Raw genomic sequence first — 19,939 nt, 5'->3', positions numbered from 1 at the left:
AGTAAAGGCCAGAGACATGAAGGTTTGGTGACGGAGGCTGATTCCCACGTGGTTAGAACAAAGCGGCCAAGGGAAGCCAAGTGGAACACGAAGTTGGAAAACTAGATTGAGGGAAGCTCGTGGAAGTTGTTGACTTCTGGGCTGGAGAGTTTGGAATTCATGCTGCCGGCAATGGAGGGATGGAATGTCTCTGAGTGAGGGTGGCACTGTATACACACTTCCGTGGCATTTTTGTGTAGATAAAATAATGTGTGGTTTTGGGAAATGATAAAATCCAGGTGGCCCTGAAAGAAATGATGAAATGGTAGCCTAAGATTCATGTAAGAAGGAGACAGGCTATCTTACCCCTCATCCCCAAGTGATGCTGAGGACTGTATGGATGGACTGGAAGGATGTGTGGTGGGTATATGAGCCTCTCACATTTATGGCACCAAACATTATAGCAGAGCCACCTCCTTCTATTTCTAATTCACTCACTCATTCAGAAGACGTTTATTGAATGTGACTGTATCTTAGGAACTGACCCAGCTGCTAGGATATAATGGTGAATTAGACAGATGTTGTTTTTGTCCTCATGTGCCTTAGACTCTTGTGAGACATAGAAAATAGCTTGTAATAAGTGTCATGAAGGAAATTCTCCCTCTGGAAAATACATTGAAATGCTGGATAACATACAATAAACACTTTTTTCTAATTCTTTTTGTTCAAAGAGACTATTTCTTGCATATATGGTTTCAAGAATGCATGCCTATCTTATTGTATGAAGATTTATACATAAATATATTTTACTGGCCCTAAAATTAGCCTGACTTTCCCTCAAAACAAAATAATCAAGTTTGTTTAAAAAATACGTAACATCAAGTGTCAAACATGCTAAGATAACTCCCAGTAAGGATTGATGTCTTCAACGTGAAGTCACCAAGGGATGACATTTAATCTTTGATTCTTGATTTGAGTCAGAGATTAAGGGATACAAAACTCTCAAAGCCCAAGCTTCCTTGGAAAGGGTGAATGTGTTAAGAATGTCTTCCAATCAGAGGGAAAGCTAAGCATAGCACCTTTGGCTCAACTACTGGATGTCTTCCACTTGGTTCATCTGGCAGAACTATGTCTAGGATTCTCTTGGTTCTGTCTGTGGGGGATGTGTGATGTCCACTCAAGGCTCAACTTCACTCTGATGGCCTTGGGTAGGAATTTGAGGTCATTTAGAACTTAGTGACTTGGAAGCAAAGCCACTTAAAGAGAGTAGCTAAAAGTCATGCTATCGAATGTGCGTGTTTCCCAGCTGGTGTCTAAAAGACAGTACGAGTTCAACAAACATCATTTTAAATGCGCAGCTAAGCTCAAAATAAAAGGATATTCCCAAAGGCCAAGCCAGGGAAACCCAGAACCATAGGTATGAGCTATGGCTGGAGCTGCCCTGAGGAGTGAGAAAGAGACTTAGAAGTCATGGCAACCAGAGGGCCTTGATTTAAATGACTCTATAGACACAGAGAAAGGCCTTGGTCTCAAGAACAGCAGAGAATTGGAACTGAGTCCCTGCATGTAACAGGGGTTCAAAAAGCTAATTTTCCAATGAAAAACTAGTTTAAAAAAAATCTGTCCACTAGTTTAGGGAGAGGGCACAAAAGCTTATTCCTTCTAGCCTAGGCAGAGAATGGGAAGAAAATGTTTCTCTTGACATTTTATAAGTAAATGGGTTTTCAGTTCAAATTTATACTAATATGAGAAGTTAATGTTAAAAAACAGGGGCCAGCCCTTTGGCCGAGAGGTTAAGTTCATGCACTCTGCTTCAGCGGCCCAGGGTTTCACCAGTTCAGATCCTGGGCTCGGACATGGCACTGTTCATCAGGTCACACTGAGGTGGCGTCCCACATGCCACAGCTAGAAGGACCCACAGCTAAAATTATACAACTATGTACCAGGGGGCTTCAGGGAGAAAAAGGAAAAATAAATAAACAGCCTCAAGCTGGTACTAGCCCTGTAATGTCTGCCAGGAGCCAATGTAAAAGCTTTCAACTTGAGCTGCACAGATTCCCTCAGCTAAAGCAGATGGGAGATGAGCTCACACTCCAAAATCACAAAACACATGGGGAGATAACCTCCTATGGGTAAGGAACATAAGGATGGTGCTGCAGAAGGGCGTGAACCTGGGTTGGGAGACGAGTAAGGTAGCCGTGAGGTTAATGCCTGATTTAAGCATTGAGAAGTGGGCATGATGTCTGGGGAAATTGGCCCAATTTATTTTACCCTGGGGAAGCTCTGAAGGGGGCCTATAAAATTTGGTCATTTTTTCCTCCCATAATATCTCCTTATTTTTGCTTCTTATCTAAATAGGGTGATGTATTTATGGTCCACATGAATCTTGGCTTCATGACAAAGGAAACACTCAAATCAACTAAGCAAACACTTACTGAACCCATAAATTGTAGGACACTCAGATAGATGGGAGGAATACAGGGAGAATAAGACATAGGCACTGACCCCAAGGAGGTTGTAATCCTAGGGATGTGTGAGTGTGTGTGTGAGTGTGTGTGTGTGTGCGCATACTGGTGGGGACAGTGAGAGAGGCATTGGTCATGGGTAGGAGATACATGTAAACAGATGATATCATTTGTTAAAAAGAAACAAAATGCGGTTCGGTGGAAACTTCAGGGACTTGGGCTTCAGAAAGACCCTAACGTGAATTTTAACAAGGGTAATATAAGGCAATCCTTAATTTTCCTGACCCTGAGTTTCCTCATCTGTAAAACAGAACAATAGCTTCTGCCTTTCACAGTTGCGATAATTGAATGAGATAAGAGTAAATGTAGACATTCTGAGATATAGTATAAATGGAGGGAATTGAAGCTTCTATCATCGACAGTTAGACACCGTCCCTAGTTACAGACCAAAGGGGATGGTCAACTCCACAATGGAGATGAGAGTGTGCTGGTCAATCATCAATGGATGTTTCAAGGTAGAAGAGAGTCTTAAAAATTTATCATCATAGAAAACGATGAGTTTATTACTCGATCTTGGAAAAGAGAGTTTTGAACTGGCTATCTAGGAAATTGCTCTACAGTGAAGGGACTCCTTGACCCCTACCCAGACATTTCCAAGCACAGGGGTTATCACATATGGCTGCTTTATTTCCCTGACTTCACTACATGACAATGTCTCTCTAGAAGAAAGTGCCCTGGAGGAGGGAAAAGAGTGTGGCCTCTGCCACCCGCCCCGTTGCAGAACTGAATACACACAGCAAGAGGGTCTCCAGGAAAGACCAACTTAAAGTGTGGGGGGGAATATCCACAGCTCCTAAGGAGAGTTTAGAGACAGGGACAAAAGAAGAGCAGGGGAGAAGAAATGAGGAATCAAGGAGATTATTTTCACTGTGTGGTAGAAACTTCAAGAGGAACAAGGAGGAGTTTGAGCGGCCATAGTTAAAGACCAGAAAGGCTTTCTCTGCTTTGACCGCTGTCATGAGATATCTGGAGCTAAGAGCAACTAAGGAAAGATAATAGCTAAGAGGAAAGACTGAGGCAGCCCCCAAGTGAATCCCCAGAGAGAGCACTAAGGCAGAGGAGTTTGGGAAGGGGAGCAAGGGTAGAGGAGAAGGCACAAGCTTCAAGGGCGCGGGGCAGGCAGATCTACTTATGTGTTCAACGCAGGGTTATTGTGTAACTGCACACATCACACTGTATGGGAGCTGGGAGCAGGGTGTCAAGGTAGATACTGCTGTGCCCTACTCATGGGCTGGAGTGGGACAGACATCCATGCCAACAATTAGCATGCAACGAGATCATTGGTACAGTAAAGGCTAGCAGACGGTATCAGTGGGAGTCTAGGAGAGAGTGTCTGAGTCTGTCTGGGGAATCCGGGGAGGCTGCACAGATGAGGCATTGCTTAAGTGGAAACTTGATGACAGACAGCAGGAAGAGGGCAGGTCAGGCAGAGACAGACAAAGGAGGAGGAGGAAGAGGAAGTGGAAGAAAAGGAGAAGGAGGGGGAAGGGAGGGGATGGAGGAGAAAGTAGAAGAAGGAAGAGGAGAAGGAGGAGGAAGAAGAGAGAGAGAAAGAAGGGAGAGGAGAAGAGGAGAAGAAGGGAAGACATCAACCTGTGGGAGAACATGGTGGGCTCCCGGAACAGTCAGTTCTCCAATGTGGCCAGACAGGAGCATGTGAGTGTGGGCTGTCCTGGGAGATGCTTCTGGCTGGATCCTAAGCAGGGGTCAAATCATGAAGGGTTTCATGGGTCACAGTGGGGAGCTAAGATTTATTCTGCAGACAACTTGGAGCAGGAGTGTAACATGAGAAGCTTTGCATGGTGAAATGCTTACTCAGCAGTGAGAGACTAGAAAGATTCTCAGCCTGAGCGTGGGTGTGGACACTGAGGGTCCCAATATATCAACGCTGCTTAACTGGACGTAACCTCTCTCTCCAGGGGAATGTCTGGAGACACTCCTGGTTGTCACAACTTGGGCAGGGGAGGAGGGAAAGAGTGTGACTGGCATCCAGTGAACAGAGCCCAGGAATGTTGCCAAGCATCCTATAATGCACAGGATATGCCTGGATACTGAGCCACTGAACTGGTGCCTCTGGACGTGGGAATTCCTGCCAACCCTGGAGGCTCCCTCTCACCATTCCACCCACAACCTGCGGCCTCTCGACAAAGCAGTCTGCAGAAGCATCTCCGCTGGTTGCCATAGAAAGAGGAAGCAGCAGGAAGTGAGACAGGCAGACCATCCCGTGACGCCCACGCTGCAGACGAGGCCTGGACCTTGTTCATTGCAGCACTGTTCACAATAGCCAAGCTATAGAAACAGCCCAAGTGTTCATCTATAGACGAATGAACACTGTCAAGAAAATCCTGCCTTTTACGACATGAATGAACCTGGAAGACGTGCTAATAAGTGAAATAAGCCAGACACAGAAGGACAAATACTGCATGATTCCACTCACGCGAGGTATCTAAAACCATCACACTCAGAGAAGCAGAGAATAAAATGGTAGTTTCCGGGGGCTGGGGAGGGAGAAATGGGGAATTGTTCAATGAGTATGGAGTTTCAGTTATGCTAGATGAGTAAGTTCTAGAGATCTGGCTGTACTTAACAATATGGTATTTTATGCACTTCAAAATTTGTTAAGAGGCTAGAGCTCATGTTAAGTTTTCTTGGAAAAAAGACCCAAACAAATCACAAAGGGACACAGGCATCTCTGGGAGGTATTGGATATGTCTATTACTTTGATTGTGGCGATGGTATCATGGGTGTTTGAGTGTGACCAAACTCAAATTGTACACATTAAATATGTGCAATTCTTTGTCTATCAACTACATCTCAATTAACCTTTTTTTTTTTAAGGAGGCTATATGGTCAAATTAACATGGAAGTGAGAAAGAGCTGGGAACTTTCATGGCTGATTACGAATTCATGAGTGGTACTTAACGAAGATCTGGGGAGATGGGGATGAGCCTGTGACAACAGTAAAAATATTCCTGTGCTGTCGCCCAGGGCTGTCCTGTTGAACATACAGCTCTGCCACTGAGAGTTGGATGAAATAAAAAATGCACCCTGGGTGGAATACTGGAAATATTACGCAGCATTTTCTAGAAGAAGAGGTGGCATTAAAGAGAGAAACCACAAAAAATCTTAACATTAAAAAATGATCAAGGATTTGTCTCTGAAAAGATAAGATTTGCCCCGAATTCACACTTTCCCTAACCGACATTTAATTTTTTTTCTCCAATCTTAATAGTAAATGGAAGGATCATAATGCAGAAAACATTTCAGCGGAGAGCTCTTTGATATTATATTCAAAGATATTAATTGCATTCTGTTTCTCGGTTTATTTAAATTCAATGTAGTTTACTTCTGTTTTAAAGGGATGAATCTATTTCTTCCAAGCATATTTGCATATCCTTGCATGTAAAGCAGGCATTATTGCTCGCTATAGAGGAAAATACAAAGCCATATACAGATGTTGCCATCAAAGATCTTGTCTTGCCTGGGGTCATCTTGCCTTTCCTGGGGCTGGCAGAAATAGAGCGGGAAGTCCTGTTTCGTCCTCCCTCCAGGAATCCTCCACCCTCTTTCAATATGACTCACCGGGCTCTGGGAATGCATCCCAAATTGCAGTATTGGGGTCTGGGGAGCTGCAAACTGCCATGGTGAAAGAATGAATTGCGACTAATGAGGCAAGGTGTCTCGAAACAGCTGCGGAAGGGGTGAACTAAGGATAAGCAAAATAGGCAACAACAACAAAAATCCTTTTCAGCCAGAAAAATAAAGCAAGAGAAAATCAGGGGAAGTAAGTTTTGATTGCCTCCATTGCCCAGAAAGAAAACAGCCAAATGATTTAGTTTTGAATTCTTCTTGAGTCTTCTAACGAGGCGACATTTCCAGAGAAAAAATAAATTGCTGATAAAAATCATGGGGCTTTGGGTAAATCTGGAAAACAAGAAGCCTGGGGAAGATTTGATTACAGTTGACAGCAGGGACGAGAGATTTCAAAGTCCTGCGTGCACCCCGGTTGGCTAATTACCGATTTTGGAGGGGGGAGGTTTGATTTGTTATATTTAGAAGATATTTGGAAACCATGAGAATTTTAACAAGATAGCTTATGCATGTGCAGCACTGCTGCGGTCCAATTGCTTTCAAATTGTTTGGACATATTTCGAAGAGGCAGCTATGAGAAAACTCGATGTTAATTTCCAAATATGTGAAACACTGCCTTTAGAACAGTGATTTCCACACTTGAGTCGCCCAAGCGTCATTTTCCTGATTCTTTCTGTATCCTAGAGCCTGCTTACTCTTAGCCACTTAATATTTTCTTCATGTTGTTTCATTTTAGTCTTTTACTTTAAAAGAAACTTTCTATCAATCATTTAAATGCCTTAAAGAGAAAGTAAATGTAAAAATAAGTACAATGAAAATGAGACTATTTAATTTGCGGTAAATACTGTGTGTAGCAGAAAGCTCTGAGCCTGTTAAAAGAATGTGTTAAAACAAAAGAGGGGCTGGCCCGGTGGAGCAGTGGTTAAGTTCACACGTTCCGCTTCTCCGTGGCCCTGGGTTTGCTGGTTCGGATCCCGGGTGTGGACATAGCCCCGCTTGGCAAAAGCCATACTGTGGTAGGCGTCCCACATATAAAGTAGAGGAACATGGGCATGGATGTTAGCTCAGGGCCAGTCTCCCTCCGCAAAAAAAGAGGAGGATTGGCAGTAGTTAGGTCAGGGCTAATTTTCTTAAAAAAAAAAAAAGAAAGAGGAAAAGAAAAAACAAAAGAGAGAGTAGCAGGAGTTGGAGAGACTTAAAGCGACCACAGTTCTAAATGAGTCTTTCTTGGTTTTGTCAGGACTGTGAGAGTCGGAAGAGGACTCACAGCTTCTTTCTCACCGAATGAGATTCAGTGTCCATTACTGCAGCGGCCTAGAGGCAGCGGTTGCCCCACGCCACACTTTGGGAAACATTGCTTTAGAACAGAGAAGAGACTTGCCCCTTGCGTTCCAGAAAGCCAGCCTAGAACCAAGAGATATAAACTTTCCAAAGGCACATGATCGGTCAGCCTAAGCAGCCGCTTCTGCAGCGGCGGTACCAATGGGAGGAAGAGGCCACCTGAAGAAGTCATGAGAGTCCAATGTAGGTAAATCCATGGGGACCCAGAGTAGACGACTGGCTGTAGGGGCCCGGGGAAAGAGGGCAGGAAATGGGGGGTGCCTGATAATGAGTATGGGTTTCTCTTTGGGGCGATGGAAATGCTCTGGAGTTAGAAAGCGGTCATGGTTTCACAACCGACCTTGTAACGACACTAAAGCAATCACTGAACTGTCCATGTTAAATTTTATGATAGGCGAATTATATCTCAATTAAAAAGTAACGTGTACTCTTTATTACTGTAGAGATTTGTGCCAACCTGTCAGGGATGTTGAGAGTGAGTGAGATCACCCCTACCTTGCCTTCTGATTGAAGATTTCATACATAACTTACCCCCAGAGATTTCTTTAAGGCTGCAGGATACTTGACCTATTTATCAGGCTGGACACCATTAGTCATTTCTTTATATGCTTCTTTCAGGACAACATGCTGGTTCCCAATCTGAGAAGTTTTTCCCAAAGAGCCTCGCCTGAGTGTAGCATAGGGAGTACATGCTCAAGACTCTCGGGTTTGAATCCAGGCTATGCTGCTTAATAGTTGTGTAGCCCCACAGAAACATCTAATCTGCCTTAGTTTGCCCCTCTGTAAAATGGGATAAGAATGATATACCCTCCGTGTTGTTGCAAATGACAGGATTTCCTTCTTTTCTAAGGCTGAATAATGTTCCATTGTATGCATATACCAGTCTCTTAACCCATTCACCCATTGATGGACGTTTAGGTTGTTTCCATATCTTGCCTACTGTGAATAACACTGCCATGAACGTGGGAGTGCAGATGTCTCTTTGAGATCCTGATTTCAACTCCTTTGAATATATACCGGGAAGTGCAATTGCTGGATCATACGGGAGTTCTATTTTTGATTTTTTAAGGAACGTCTACACTGTTTTCCATAATGGCTGCACCAGTTTACATCCTCACAAAGAGTATACAAGGGTTCCTTTTTCTCCACATCCTTGCCCACACGGATGAACCTGAAGGCCTTTGAAATAAGCCGGCCACAGAAGGGGAACTGCTGCAAGATTTCAGTAGTACAAGTTTCAGTTGTACAAGATGAATAAATCCTAGAGATCTACCCTACAACATAATGCCTACGGTTAACAACACTGTGTCGTATACTTAAAACCTTGCCAAGAGGGTACATCTTATGTTGTGTTCTTATCACAGACACACACAAATACTATTCCCCCACAGACTTTGGAGAGAAGTGATGACGTAACACGGATTTGTTGGAATGGCGCTGGCCCATGGTACTCATTTCTGTTAGGGATAATTATTACTGGAGCTTCTGTTCATCCTCCTGAATTCCTTTCTTAACTCTCCTTTCTGCTCATTCACTTATTTTCCATAGGTAGACTCCTTTATTCCAAAGACTCCTTTATCCTACCCTACCAGTTCTCAGATTGGCTCCCACATCAATATCTCTAGATCTTTTCTTACCCCTTAACTCCTTTTTTATATTTGCAACCCCATACTTTCTACTTCCCATAGGTACCTCTATTTTAACTCCTATAAAATAGAATTAATTGTCTCTTTTCCTGACCCAAATTTGCTCTTTTTTGCCTTTTTAGGGCTAATTTATATTGAGCAGAATACCAGCTTCTGAGCTAATATTTATTTTTCGTGAATGATTGCATTTCAGCCTTATAACAATTCTCTGTGCTGGTATTTTTTAAATTGTATGCATGAAGAAATGGAGGATCAGAGAGGTTAATCAACTTGCCCAAGAACACTCAGGTAGAAAAAGGTAGTTCCAGGACTTGAATTTAGGTCCATTCAGCTCACAAGCTCATTCCCCTCATCACTCTGCCGGGCTGTCTTCCAGGCCTTCACGTCGGGCAGAACTTTCCAAGCAGCCTCCCAAATTGAAGCAGCTTCACTTGATTCCTCCCACATTCTCATCACTAGATTCGATCTGCCACCAACCTGTCAATTCTACCTTGAAAAACATTCCTTTAATCTCTTGCCTCCTCTCTATTTCCAGAGCCGCTTTCCTTAGTGCGCCCGCTGGTTTTCACTCCCTCTGAGCTCCCACTGGGTCCTCTTTATCCAATCTTCACTTCCTGTTACTAGAAAAGTAGTCTTTGAAAATCCAAATCTGATTGTGTCATTGTCCTGTTAAGAGCCTTCTAGAATATCCTTGATGGATTCAATAAAGTCCAAACTCTTGGACACAGCACAGAAGTTTCTTCAAATATCTTCAGTCTATCTTTCCAAGCTCATCTCGCACATCCCTGATCCTTCTCTTTTTGTCCTGTTTATACGTCTTTGTTACTGTGGGGAACTAGGATGCGCTCAGTTTAATCAATCATTTGATCATATAAGGAAATATGTCTTCATTCAACAAGCACTTATTTTGTTTTTCTAAAAACTTACTCTAGTATTCCACACACATACACACACACAAGCTCACGTAATAACTGGTGAAATCTTAACGGTATTGTGTCAGTGTCAATTTCCTGGTTTGGATAATGTGCTACAGTTGAGTAAGTTGTTAGCAGCGGAGGAGGCTGGAGGAAGGGTACACAGGTTATCTCTGTACTATTTTTGGCAACTTCTTGTGAATCTATGATTATTGCAAATTAAAAAGTTTTTTAAAAAAATTAACATAGTATTTGAGTTTTCCACCCCGGAAGCAGGTTGAGAAAAATAGTAGACAAGTGCTATACCTTGAAATTATTATATTACTGTATTCTATAGCTTCTCTCGCTTGTGCTTTGGGCCTAGCCCATGAGGTATCTGCTGGATTTCACCCTGGAAAGGAGAGCAAAACCCTTTCTGGCAGCAGAGCAAAGGCTGGGCTTTCAAATTAGACAGACCTAGGCTGAAGGTCAACTCTGCTGTTTACAAACTAAATGATCTTGGGCAAGTCACTTATCCTTGAACCTCAGTTTCATCATAATTATAATAAATATGATAATACGATCTACTTCCTAAGGCTTTGGGGATATTTAAACAAGACAATGTATGTAAACAAGACAATACACTTAAACAAGACAGTATGTAAAGTGCTTGGCATATAATTAGCAGCTTTGACTTCCCTTTCTCTCAGTCCGCATCAGCAAACCCTGTTGGCTCTACCTTTAAAACGTATCCAGAATCCTGCTACTTCTCACCTCCACCTGCTGTCGTCTCAGTTCAAGCTACCATTATCTCCTGCCTGAATGACTCCAGCAGCCTCTTAACTGGTTTCCTTGCTTCTGCCTCGATACCTACCTTACATCTAAACACAGCAGCCAGAGGTATCCTGCCAAAATGTAGATTGAATTACGTTATTTGAGGTCCTGTCCTTTCTTCTGCCCTCTGAGGTCTTGTCCTCTCTTTTCCCTGCTCACTCAGCCCCTGGGGAGCTCCTAGTCCAGAACCTTAGCACTTGCATTTCCTTTGCAGGCATTGTTCCTCACCCAGATGGTTTGCTGTCACTTTTAAGTCAGTGCTCAAAGTCGTTCTCAATGGGCCCTTCTAATCACCCTATTTAAACTTGCAATCCCCATCGCTTCCTCGTTTGTTATTGCTTTACCACTTTTTAACTTGCTATGTAACTTATTTATTGTCTATCTTCCAGAACAAGGGATGCAAGTTCCATGAAAACAAGTAGTTTTGTCTGTTTTATTCAGCACTATGTCCCAATGTGTAGAATAGTGCCTGGCACATAGTTGGTCCTCAGTAAAATCTTCCAAGTAAATGAATGAATAAATTCCAGCATATGAGGAACATGAGCAAACCACAGAGGTATGGAAGAACGTGGTCCATTCGGGACACTGAGAGCAGATGAGTGCGATCAAAGTCGAATGCATGTATGAAGGGACCTGGTCTCTCGCCTTACTTTCCCAGAAGACATCTTGAAGAGTCCTCAGTACCCCATGTCTTCATTTCCTTACCTCCCACACTCTCCTCACGTATTCCCAGTTCTTTTCTGCCCCCTTCACTCCACCACCAATAACCTCCAGGTCAACCACGCCAGTTGTCATCCTATTTAATCTTTGGGCATGATTTGCCACTGTTGACTGCTCCCTCCCTCTTGAACCACTATTTCTTCTTGATTTTCCTTACACAATGCTCTCTTGGTTTTCCGCTCATCTCTCTGAATGCCTCCTCTCTATCTCTTTTGCAGGCTAATCCTGTCCTATTCATCCATTCAATGTTTGAGTTAATTAAGTTCCATTCTAGACTCTCTCTTTGCCAACTCTACCCTCTTCCTAATCTAGTTCATCTACTCTGTGGCTTCAATAATCACCTGGACCGAAATCACTCACACATTTATAGCTGTAACTCAGACTTCTGCTCTGAGCTCAGGATAGACTTGCCCCTTGGATGTCCCAAAGGGACTTACACCTAACATGTTCCAAACCATGCATGTGGTCTCTCCTCAGCCAGCAAACCTACTCACTAGCCTCCCCCGACGTCAGCCTCTTTCGTCTCTTCAGCCCAGAACGCTCTTGCCTTCCCCCTTTGTCAGAAAAGCCCCTCTCATTATCTAGAACTCAGCTCAATTGCCACTTCCACAGGGACGCCTTCCCTGAGTTTGTGAATGGGTCAAATCTCCCATGACATCATCTACCTTTTCTTCACAGCCCTTACCACAATTAGTGTTTCGTATTTGCTTGTGCAAGTATTTAACAAAGGTGTGGACCCCACCCCCCTGGCTAGTAAACGAGAGACAGGGGTGATGTTGTTTGTATTCACCCTTGTCTCCCCAGACCTAGCACAGTGCCTTGCAGGTGGTAGGGGCTCAACAAATATCCATTGCTTCCATTCTAGTAACAAAAATAATTATCACTACAAATTACTGAGCACCAGCCTTGCACTGTGCCTGACATTCATTGTCCCATTTAATCTTTAAGATATGCTTTGAGTTTCCATCACTGTGTTCATATACAAATCTATGTATACCTGAACATACACACACACATGTGTGTATTTGCATATATACATATATTTGCATATATACATATTTGCATATATACATATTACATAATATGTATATGTAATATATCAAATGTATACATATAGCATGTATTTCAACAGGAATATATACATAATTATCACACTATGTGTACATATCTTGTTTTTAAAATGAGGAAATTGAGACTTAGCAAAGTTAAGTAACTATCACAATGTGCCCAAACTAGGACCTGAACACTGAGTCCAGTTTCCTTTCTCCATCGATATCCTGTACAGAAAAGATATGTTGGAGCTGTATAAATATTTTCTAGGTATTATCAACTTAATAATTTACACACTTAAATTAGGCTATTTTGCATGATATGGACACATTTGTATTTGGATCTTAAAAGTAGCTTGGAGAGAACTTTAGGTGACTTTTTAAAATGTGGCTCATCCTCTCTATCTGGACTTTACACTGGCACCAGGACATGGTGGCTATTGCCCATTTGGAAAGGATATTCCACAATGGTAAAGGGGATTCGGACTCACCACCATTTTCACTGCGCTGGTGCGTGTCCAGCCTTCTGACCCCCTCCAACCAGATGTCCTCACTCGGGGAAGAATCAACATCATCGAACATACTTCCATGCAGCCAGGATTCAGAGGGACTGAAGTTGAAGAGAGAAGAAAAAGAACGGCGGATTCTCTTTTTCTTTCTAAATATTCTGGAGGGAAATGAAAGCAGCGTGGTAAATAATGAATAGCCGTCACCTCAGGTTCAACACAGAGAATTCAAGGAAAGTAACTTGATGCACGGAACACATCTCCACAACCCGGGTCCACAAAGCTCATTTCATTTGTTCCCTCCATTCATTCCACAGAAGTTTCTTAAATTTCTCTGTGTGCCACATGCTTGGATCAGTGTCAAGGATACTGAGATAAAAGACAAGACGTTGGGTACAAAAAGTTCCCAATCTAGTACAGGAGAAAGACAAGAATAATGTAGATGCAGCTAATGCTTTCACAGAGCTTCTTCGGTGCCAAGTGTCTTTCTTAGTGACTTACATATAGTAACTCATGCTATCTTTGGAACACCCCTGTGAGGTAGGTACTACTGTTACCCCATTTTTTAGATCAGGAAACTGAGGCACAAAGAGGCTAAGTAAGTTGTTTGAGGTCATACGGCTGGTAAGTGACATAGCTGGGATGTTAATCTGGGCAGTCTGGCTCCATAGTCTCTGCTTTTGCTTTCTGCGCTCTGTAGGGGATATGCGCTCTGACAGAATTAACTGAAGGCTGCCCTGAGAGCACCGGGAGGGGCATTGCTAATCTCCTGGGATGGGAGAGCTCTGAGCTGCAGTGAAGGACAAGTAGATCTCATACAGGGTCATGCTAGGAAATGAGACTGGAAAGGTAAAAGAAGGTAGGTAATGAAAACCTTGAAGGTTGCACAGAGGAGTTGAAATTTAACATTAGAGCAAAGGGAGACCACTGAAGTATGTCAAGGGCAGGGCGATGGTGGTGACATGATTTTCTTTGCATTTCCAAAAGATTTTGACGACTCACACATCCACACTCCTACAATCCATCCTCTACATGGTAATCAGTGTTATCTCGCTCAGGATAAATCTGATAATTTGTCAATGGTTCCTCTTTACCCACAGAATAAAGCCCAACTCCTTAGCCTGGAATTTAACCCTCTCCATCCAGCCCCTACTTCTGTGCTCAGTCTTCTCTCTTGCAGAACATCCCTTTCCACCCTAAGCTGGATCCTTACCAAACTACTCTCCATTCTTCAAATTGTATCAGGGTCTCCCAGAGCTCCATGCCTGTTCTCTCTCTCCAGAAGCCCCCTTTCCTGCTTCTATTTTAACTAACATCCTAACACCTCTCATGACTCAGATCAGGCATTCTCATCTCTAGGAAGCTTGTTTTTACCTGCCTTCCAATAAAATAGGCCAACGCTCCTTTTCCCTCCCTTGCACTCTATTCAGACTTCTACCACGGCACCTGCATGCCTTCATTACTTTTGTTTGTTTTCATGTCAGTTATCCCTGCCCCTCATCAGCCTTTGTGTTCCCACAGTCAGGAGCAGCAACGGGCTCCTTATAAATGATTGTTGAATGAACAAATGAATGAGTGAATAATTAATGACCGGATTGGACTTCAGATTCTTTTATGTGCTATCTTCTACTTACCGAACTAAGTTTTCCTTGTACAGAATACTAGTCTGGGATGGGCTCAGAGTTATGTTGCCATCTTTGTCAAAGAGGAAACTGTCTTCTGTCCAAATGTAGTAGCCGTTGGTGAGCAGTCTGGGACTTCGGCGGCAGCTAAAGTGGGAGCCTGTCAGGGGATCTATGGAGCAGCATTCAAAGTAACTGTCACCATCCAGGAAATCACAGGAAAGACTACAGAGGGAATAAGGAAAGTCCTTTAAATCTCTATGCTGTCCACTCAGTCACACAAAAATCACATTTCTAATCACCGTGAAGGACAGCACCTCTTTGCAGTCATGGCTACCAGTTACTTCTGCAACTCTAAGAATGTCACTCTTAATCTTCTGGGCTTCGTCTCCTTAGCTGACTGCATTGAACTGTATGCTATGTAGTGCTGCTTTCTGTTTGAAACACTTCAATGAAACAGTATGGCTCATCAGTTTCTTCACCCTATGATGCACCTACACCCTTGACATTAGCCCATTTTCTTGGATGGAAAAAATTGCAAAATAGGCTATTTGGGATGTCAGGAGCTCATAGTTTCTCCATTCCCCCTTACCTTGAAGAGCCTTCCAATTGCTATGTCCTTACTCTTGTCACTGTAATAGGTAAGTTATAACTATGCAGCTGCCAGACACATATGAGTTATAGGGGGAGCATGCCATCAGAGAGCAAACATGCAAACATGGCAAACATACCTTTGCCAGTTTCCCTCTAGGTCAGCCGCACAAGTGACAGCGCAGTTACCTTCTCTGGTTTAGTATCCAGGCAAGTGTCCTACTTAGTTGGATAAATCTGTTTGTGTCTTAGGTTTGAAAAACGACCACATGCCTGTATGATTGTAAGGCCAGCTCACACCTTATAATCTACTGAATTTCTGATAAATGTCTTAGTTTAAAAGCCTGTTCACAATTAATACATGTATTAAAGTTAGTAAATTATTATTTTAAATATAGATATCACTTATTGAAATCTTACTATGGGCCTGGCCCATACTTCACGCTTTATCTACTTTTCACAAACCTCCCTAAAAGCTAAGTAGTATTATCCTCATTGTACAGCAGGAAAAAAAATGAGACAGAACGGCAAATAACTTGGATATTTTACATAGCTAGTAAATGGCACAGCTAGGGTTTGAACCCTGGTCCATATGCCTCTAAAGCATGTGTTCTTGCCGCATGACCTGCTTGCTCATCCTTGGCTGGTTCATTTGCTAGTAGCAGAGGCCTAGAATTTACAAAAAGGGTCAGGTTCTAATACCAACGCATGGTCCCTTTCTACCATTGGCACATTTCAGAAAATTTTAGAGGAAAGATCAACTGATGCTCGTGTAAGGAATAAAAGACAGACGGAAAGAAGAAAAAGGAAGGGAGGAAAAGAAAAAAGGCTTCATTGCAGAACTTGAACAAAATGGTAGACTCTCCATGTGGAGCAGGAAATTTGGCTAGCTTGTGCATTGGTATAGAATCTCGTTGCCCTTGTAAAGTGTGATAGAAAAGCATATTTATGAGAACTCCAATTTGAGAAACAGTAGCCATACATCAGTATTCAGTAGTTTCTCCACTCACCGAACAAATAATTTGCATCCACACTTCCCCCTCAAAAATTCCATGATTGGGTTAGGCAAGTTTTCATTTTGTATGTGCATGGGACTGAAAAGATAAACACATACAAAAACTGGATAATAGCTAAAACTAATATTTTTAAACCGAGAATACAACAAAATAAGGCATGCAGGAAGAGAATTTGGTTGATCATTCTCGAGAAAAGTCCCATGGGATACCTTTGGAAAATGCATGTGGGAGACGGCTTTTCAGCATGTTCTTTCTTGGATCCAGAAGAACCTGCATAAGCAAATGAGAGAGAAGTACAAATTTATCACATCTCACCAACATGCATGATTGCCAACAGGGAAGCTGGTAGAGAAGGTGTGAATAGTTGGTGTCCCAGCCTCGGCAGAGACGCCAACTGGTACAGCCACCCAATGAATCAGTACTAACGCAACTTGTCACCAGGCCTCTACAGAAAGCAAGAATTAACCTAGGGGCTTCTATCTTCTGCTTCTTATCTCACTCATCACTCCTGTGGAGGTGCCTGAGTGCAAGATGAGGAGATAATAAATCATTAACCTCAAACTGACTTGTGAAAAGGCTAAAGAAAACACCTTGTGTGAAACTGTAGAAAACCAAAATCAATTACCCAACGTGCTGGTTATTTTAGCTTGCCCAGTAATTTGAGGAATTCAGTCATCTGCCTGGACTCTCTTTCAGTCGTGCATTTTAAACTACTTCTATTGTAAAAGTAATGAGCAAAAAGACGTTAGCGGAGGAAAAAAATAAGGTTTTGCCTTGTTTTATGGAAATGATTTCCTAATGTATGAAGCCTGAGAGCATTCTTAATTTAAAAAAAGCATGCATTCATTCATTCCAGTTTAACTGAAGGTATGGCAACAGATTTCAATTGGGAGAAGTCGCTCTTGATTAATATTCTAAGCTTTAAAGCAGAATTCTATATTGTAGAGTAATGGTGTGAATTCTTCTAACAGACAGGCTCAGTGAAACTTCATTCCATTACTGACAATTAATATCTAAGACAAAGAAAGGAATTTATACTTGCAGATTGGGCTGGTTGATTTGTAAAGAGAAAATTGTAGGTGTGTGAGGGAGGGTTAGAAGCAGAGTGTGGGGAGAAAATGATAAGAGGAAGGAAGAGACTTGTAACCACTACCGTTTTAGCAACGCCCTTATTTTCTGCAAGTAGCTATCAAAATCATTCAGTATTTTTTTTATAGACAAACAGTTTTGCATCTTAATAGTGCTGATAAACGATCTCCTTTCACATTGATGCATAGGCATCTGAAAAAAAATGGTGATTTTTTTTTTCTACTAAAAGGAAAAATACCACATTTTTATCAAGGAAAGAAATGAAGTCAAAATCATTGCCAAAGTGAGCACTGGCATTTAAGAAGCAGAAGCTCCTGACAGATGGTTAATGGTATGAGTATCAGCAAAATCAAAGCAAGGAAATTGCTAAAAGCAGTCTAATCGTTTGAAAGATAATTGCGTAGAGCGGTTCTCTTACATTTGCTTGCGACTGGTGTCGACATCAGTTGAGAAATTTGGTACATCTTGGGAAGGCTGCTTGTTCAAACTTCACAGATTTTCTGCAAAAGACGTTTTAAAAAGGTGGATTGCATGTTAAAAATAGAAAAATGATGCCAAAACAGATGGCATCTACTAATTGCACTAGTCAGATTTGTTTACTGAAACAATACAGAGAAAGAAGATTGAAAGCAGGAGACCAGATTGAAGGACCACTGAGGTTGTGTCTGCCTCTCTGATTTTATACTACATTTTCTGTTGTCTTGCTCAGTGCACCTAAATCATCTTTTTTCTGTAAATAGGAGCAAGATTTTATTTGGGCAAGCTAGACTGATGAAGGTTGACTTGTAACTAAAATAAAATAATGAAAATGAATTATTTGATTAAGAAATTGGAAAAAAGATTTGTTCTAGAACCCTCTAAATTAGGATGTTTGTATTTTCATCAGCCAGCACACATCAACCTTATCAAGTTTCAAACAATGCTTGGGGATTGGTGTCTGTCTTTTACTCAACACCAGAAACCATTGACAGGCAGGCAGAGAGAAGGCCAGTGATCTTTTGTAGTTGATATCAGCCTGGACATTCCTAAGCAGCATCAGCAAGATTGCACTAAAAATAGTACACCACTGGGCAGATTTCAAAACTCAGTTCTCATGAACATATAATTTACTATCTCAAGTACAAATTAAACATATATCCAAGTGTGTAAATTATGTAAACTTTGATCACTTCCACTCATCACAGAGATCTACCTTCTGTTGACTATTTAACTTTGTATATATCACTGCTCTAATAGCTTTACAAGGTAGAACTAAATTCTTTTCTGATTCATCACCTCCATCCACATTTTTAAAATCCATAACTAGTAACGGGTTGTGTTTGTAGTTGCCATACATTAAATCAATAATTTAATTCTACAGCTCCAAGTTGATTCTTTCAATAAAGCATATACAAAACTTGCTAGAAAATATAGATCCTGGCTTTTAGAGACCTTTAGAGAAGTCAAGTGAACTTTCTGGCATTCCTTGGAAAATCTCTAAATCAAAGCACACATTCATAGATTTCATTGGTTTGGAATAAAAAATAATATTGTTTGTAGTATAATATAACAGTATGTCACTTGTTCTTTTGATTTTTTATCAATACAATATGAACATACAATATGAAATTACCCTATGTTAGTTTTTCCCAAGCATTAAGTTTAATTTTAGGCCAATAGTCCTGAGGCAAAAGCGAGATCTTATTACTGTATCTTACAAATGCTTGCAGCAGACCACAGGCAGTATACTAACCGGCTAGTACTAGCAACACAGAAAAGGACTTTAGTTACAGCTCTAAACTTTTCAAGAAACACATCCCATCTACTAGTTCCATCAAAGCAAGACATCTGTTCTGAAAAATAATTTGCTCATACATGTTCCTTCCAAAGGGAGCTCCCAGCCTCTTCTCCAGTTGATAAATGACAAAATAATTACTGAACTACCGAGCTTCCTGTGGTTGACGATCAGCGGAGAAATCCAGGACTTAGCAGTTCTTCAGCTGAAAGTAATGTCAGAGCGTCAAAAGGCGCAGAACTCTCTTAATAAAGGGGAATCCCATCTTCGTCTCCTTCTAATAGATGGCTGCACATATGGCCATGTGCAAGTGTTTACAGAGAAGTTCTGTCTTCAGCGGCCTCTTGTTCTTTTGGCTGTCTCTAGAATAGAAGAGCACGTACTTCTTGGGAAAGTCAGCCGTACAACTGCTCTTGTTTTCTTTCAAAATCAGCTTGCGGAACCTGAGGCTGAGAGGCAGAATTAGGTCACACTTCCTGTTGGGCTCACATCAGCGGTGGTATTCACGCTGAGGCGCATGGTGAGGACTCAAGATTGCCTCACCAGCAGCGGGGGATGTGCTGCCCATGAGTCAGGCCAGCTGGCTACATCATGGTCACTGGAAGGATGTTTTTCTGAGCTAACTTGTCACCCCTAGCTGCGAGAACACAAGAAAAACTTTCAGAGATACAACACTTCTTGGTTATCATCATCTGGCCATTTTCAGTATGAGTAGTGCTTTGTCCAAATCAATTAAATTTATTGGGGATAATGCACTGATGCT

General features: G+C 41.9%; 1 protein-coding gene across 3 annotated transcripts in view; it reads right to left on the bottom strand.

Annotated features, from left to right (window-relative positions):
• TMEM71 (transmembrane protein 71) overlaps positions 1–19,629 on the bottom strand; it is a 47,913-nt gene extending 28,284 nt beyond the window's left edge. For 2 of the 3 annotated variants that reach the window (XR_006885537.1, XM_046641646.1), the window contains exons 1-5: positions 19,257–19,629; positions 17,821–17,902; positions 16,523–16,583; positions 14,719–14,931; positions 13,070–13,245 (exon numbers count right to left, since the gene is read on the bottom strand). Coding sequence is in view for 2 of the 3 variants with exons in the window: in XM_046641646.1 (XP_046497602.1) it covers positions 13,070–13,245; positions 14,719–14,931; positions 16,523–16,583; positions 17,821–17,866 (496 nt within the window). In the remaining variant the exon portion in view is untranslated. The remainder of the gene's footprint in view (positions 1–13,069; positions 13,246–14,718; positions 14,932–16,522; positions 16,584–17,820; positions 17,903–19,256) is intronic. The other variant, XM_046641647.1, reaches the window with a different exon arrangement.
• Positions 19,630–19,939: the final 310 nt, after the last annotated feature.

This window comes from Equus quagga, chromosome 16 (assembly GCF_021613505.1).
Source record: "Equus quagga isolate Etosha38 chromosome 16, UCLA_HA_Equagga_1.0, whole genome shotgun sequence".
In the NCBI taxonomy this organism is placed as follows: domain Eukaryota; kingdom Metazoa; phylum Chordata; class Mammalia; order Perissodactyla; family Equidae; genus Equus; species Equus quagga.
This window is presented reverse-complemented; position numbering and strand designations above follow the sequence as displayed.